We start from the raw sequence: 4,858 nt of genomic DNA on the forward strand, positions 1-4,858 counted from the left end.
AAAAAAGACAGAAAATAATGAATGCGGGTGAAGATGTGGAGAAAGGGAAACTCTCATACACTGTTGGTGGGAAACAGCCACTACAGAAAACTGAATAGATGTTCCTCAAAAAACTATAAATAGACATACCATTTGATCCAGCAATTCCACTACTGAATACATATATCCCGAAGAAAACAAGTCAATATATTGAAGAGATATCTGCACTCTCCTGTGTATTGCAATTCTATTCACAATAGCCAAAACAAAGATTCAATCTAAATGTCCATCAGTGGATGAATGGATAAAGAAAATGTGGTGTATATATATATATGTATATATATATATACACAATGGAATGTTATTTAGCCATAAAAAAGAATGAAATCCTGTCATTTGCGGCAACATGGATGCAACTCAAGCTCATTATTTTAGGTGAAATAAACCAAGCACAGAAAGACAAATATCACATGTGCTCACTCATATGTGGGACCTGACAAAGTGGATCTAATGAAGATTGAGAGTAGACTGGTGGTTACTGGAGGCTGGGAAGGATAGGGGGAAAGAGGATGAAGACAAGTTGATTAATTGGTATGAATGTGTAGTTTGGTAAAAGAAATAAGGCCTAGTGTTTGATAGATCAGTAGGGTGACTATAGCTTATAAAAATCTATTGTATATTTCAAAATAGCTAGAAGAGAATAATTTGAATGCTTCTAGCATAAATACAAGTATTTAAAATGATAAATTGGTGATATTGTGCCCCGTTATAAAGATATTTTAATGGGAATTATGATTTGTTTACCTAAGACGTTGTCTTAGTCTGTTCAGGCTACTATAACAAAATACCTTACAATGGGTAATTTATAAACAATAGAAACTGTTTATAAGTTTATTGGTCACAGTTCTGGAGTCTGGGAAGTCCAAGATCAAGGCACTGGATGATGAGAGCCATTTCCTTGTAGATGGTGTCTTCTAGGCATCTTCCAGTGGTAGGAGGGGAGAACGAGCACCCTCGGGCCTCTTTTATAAAGGCATTAATCCCATTAATCTATTCACGATGGTGGAGGCCTCATGACATTATCACCTTCCCATTCCATCACAGTGGGGGTTGTTTGGACATACAAATTTGGTGGGAGGCACAAACATTCAGACCACAGCAGATCACAATTCCCACACTTGTTTTATCAATATTCCATAACTGCTTTAATAATTTCTATAGCCGTTGTGAAATTGTCCGAAGAAAAGGCAGCATAATTTTAAACCTAAAAGCATTTTTTGGAGATAAGTGGAAATTGAAAATCAATTCACAGTAGATTCATTCAAAGTAAATGTTCTTGTAAATGTTTATGCCCTAGAGTGGAGAATAACAGGTATAAATTAAAAATTTGGAGGAACAGAGAATTTATTCATAACTTATTATTCTAGATGATGGATTCAGTGCAGAATTGTCTAGGTGTATGTTTTGCTATAGAGTATCAGACTTTGTGTACTTGGAAAGAAGAGTCTAAAGATACTGCAGAATGTATAATATTTGAAAGAACTTTTGTCTGGACCCTCAGGTAACAGAAGATAAAACTGATCAGAGTGTTTTTGACACTCCATGAGACAGAGTATAAAGGAACGACAGGAAACAAGCCTACACTAGGATCACTTTAAAAATCAAGACAAACAAAGTATGCTCCTAGTATGTATCTTGGGATCAGTCCACAGTCAACCTTAATCTCTAATACCTTTGACAGCAACAGCCACGTTATGAAGAGAAATCAGCATTAGAATGATAATTTCATTCATAAGCAAGCATTCACTCACCCACATTAAAAAGACTCCATACAGTACGGCCCAGAAATAGACCAGGGCTTCTTAGAGCAAGGATTCTCTTACTATAATAACTCTCCACTGTCCAGATCATTAATGGAGGTTTTGTATTCACTTAATTGGCATCTCTACCAGATGTGGATAGGTAGCTGGTGCTAATCACCATAATCATAGTTTTAATAAAAATTACAATATCAACTATAATTTATTGAACTCTTAATTTATGTAAATTACTATGCTAAGCATTTTACATAACTTATGTAATTCCTACTCCACCCCCCAAAAAATAGCAAAGTAAGTATGATTTCTACTCCTATGATATAAATAAGAAAACACATGTTTGTAGAGTTTTAAAATTTGGCCAAAAATGCAGAGCTAGGAATTGGCAGAACCATAATCAAAATTAGGGCAGCTAGACTCCAGAGTCTAAGCTCCTTGAGCAGGTTTATTAGCATATGGGTGTACACATATTAGCAACTGAGGAACTTGGGAAGAATCGGAAACCCTAAAAAGAAAGTGATGCAAGAGGATACATCTTTCCTTTCCCACATAATATAGTGGCAGAATTGGCACATCCACTGTGCCCCATGCAAGTATCTCATTATTGGCCACTACTTCATGAAGGCAAGTGGCCACCTAAATGTCATTACCACTCTCAGGGAATGAGCTCCCAACCTGCATTCGGCAGGTTAGGATGTGCTAGAACAAGGAAAAGCAGAAATGCAGGTGTAGAGAGATGTTCTCCCTTTGTGTACAAAGGCTCATGTGTATTTTGATCAGTAATTTCAAAAACTCAACTTATATATAAATTTAAGAATAGACAATTCGTTAAAAAGCTATTGAGTTATCTATGTCACAAGGAGTTAATAATGAGACTGCTCGAAAAGTAGGAGGAATGCAGCTGGAACTCAGGAGAACTCAACCCAGATACTGTCTTGATTCTCTTTCTCTTTTGTCTCTACTTTTTTCTGTGTTGTCTTTGTGTTTTCTTGCTTCTGAGTGACTGATTTTATCTACAAGGTGAAAACAACGTGGCAGCTAAGAATTCCCGATTACAGTATCTTTGAACAGCTTCAATTCCATTTTAAATTTTTGGGAGAGCACTGATTAGCCCCTTTGGGTAAGTGACCACCCTAGAATAATTAACTATAGTCTTGTTTATTGAAGGCTTTGCATGGATTAAATCTAGCTCCAGAGTTTCTTCCCCACTGAAAGTGTCAGTGAGTGGGATTAACCCCACATAGAAATACGAGGCAGCGCTGAAGTTTCTGGAGGCACAAACTGATCACCTGCTCTTATGGGTCTCTGGGGCCTCCAAGACTGGATATTTCCAATAGACACCACAACCCTCTACCCATCACCAGCACCACTACAGGGAATGGTGACCACCTGCCACTCTTGTCCCTGTGGTTCTTACAAAAGCTCAACATGTGACAGCAAAACATTACACTTGACATTTTCCTATAATGTTCTTATAGGACAAATTGGCAAACTTTTCTATCAAAAAAATAGATTCCTGACAACTGAGAAGACAAAAAGGAAAGTGCAAAAAAAACCAAGTAAGGTACAGTAGTGATTGTACACCTGGTAAGACCTGGAGTGCAGATGTTGTCAGTTCTCTGTTTGTCCTTCCCTCCTCTCCACCTTGTGTCCTCTTTCAACTTTCTTTTCTCTCCTTCCCCAGCAATGGCTTCCTGAATTCTGTGAGCTTATTTTTCTACTCTGTCAAAGTTATCACAGCTACAAGGAGAAATATTCTTTCCATTTTTGTAATTGGGATTCCAAACAGCATTTAAAAGTTGCTGAATACTTAGGAAAGAAGATTTAAGACTGGTAGACAAAGTATTAATATTTAAAGCCATCCAGTTACTTCTGAATTAGTGACTTAGCATGGTTACCTTATTTTCTGTAAAAATGAGACTGAACAAGCATACTGCACATTTTTGTTCCTCTGGGACCTATTAAAATACATAGGCATTTAACTTCAGCAAGATAATAATGCTACCTGACAATGTCATCCTGACAGGAGCACTAAATATCTCTATGGGAATACTCTGCAGATTTCTTAATGCATAACCAAAATTATTGTTACCTAATTAAACTATGTCTTGTAACATGAATTGAAGGATAAACTAGTAAGATAAGAAAATAGAGAAAATCAATGTGCTTTTTCTTAAGCAGGGAGCCAGACAGAAAACGCAGTACAGAATCTTTGCTGATCCAGCAAAAGCTCATGGTATGTGATGTATTTTGATGTTGCTAGGCATTTATATTTAAGGCCAATAAAAAAAGTAATCATTGAGGAAAATGTAGTAACCTTGGTTCATGTAATAATGTTAAAATATAACTTTCCTACACTTGGTTTTCTTCCCATATGCAAGATTTTGTCTAAGCCTAAAAGTGACTCTTTAAGAAATACAATCTAAAGCAAGCTGTGCATTTTCAAAGCATCAGAGTTTTGCCTAATTAAATAATACTTTAATATTTCCAACAAGCCAAGAAAATAACAGAGAATTCTTGAGGATGCCAAAGCTATGGAAAGTCCCATGACCTGCCCTATTATATTCAGTGCCTAATGGATGGCTGTTCGTTTTCCAGCAATATCACTCTGCATGAGGTTAAGTCACTTGGCTGCATTTTGCCATGTTCTCCATTGCATCAAAAATACATTGTGCCAGACCCCTGGTGCTGTGAAATTTATTCCATCAGTGCATAGGTTTGACCAGACAAGTGCTTTGGACATACTGAGAAGTATTTCTCTAAGTGTCATTACATGACCTACCTCCAATTTACATGCAGACCAGTTGCCAAGGACCCAGCTGTAGCAGGGGGTCACTGGGCAGGTTTTCTGCTGGTTAAGCTCTGTGGGGCATGGCCGTCCTTCTCCTTGGGTTGGCATAATGATAAATCGAGTCCGGCTCATTCGACCTAAAATGATAAGGGAGGTGTCAGCTTTTCAGTTAGTTTGGCTTGGAAAGGGAAATGAACAACAGAATGCTGCCTTACATATGGTATGTAAGTTTTTTTTTGTTTTGTTTTGTTTTTGTTTTTTTTTTTTTTTT

The 4,858-nt window shown here is 37.1% G+C and overlaps 1 protein-coding gene across 1 annotated transcript in view; it reads right to left on the reverse strand.

Annotated features, from left to right (window-relative positions):
• The window catches only part of THSD7B (thrombospondin, type I, domain containing 7B), a 720,444-nt gene that overhangs the window by 25,123 nt on the left and 690,463 nt on the right, over window positions 1-4,858 (reverse strand). The window contains exon 20 of the mRNA XM_012650502.1: window positions 4,579-4,724. Within this exon, the coding sequence (XP_012505956.1) occupies window positions 4,579-4,724 (146 nt within the window). The remainder of the gene's footprint in view (window positions 1-4,578; window positions 4,725-4,858) is intronic.

Source organism: Propithecus coquereli, unplaced genomic scaffold, assembly GCF_000956105.1.
Source record: "Propithecus coquereli isolate 6110/MARCELLA unplaced genomic scaffold, Pcoq_1.0 Scaffold33, whole genome shotgun sequence".
NCBI classification, from domain to species: Eukaryota; Metazoa; Chordata; class Mammalia; order Primates; family Indriidae; genus Propithecus; species Propithecus coquereli.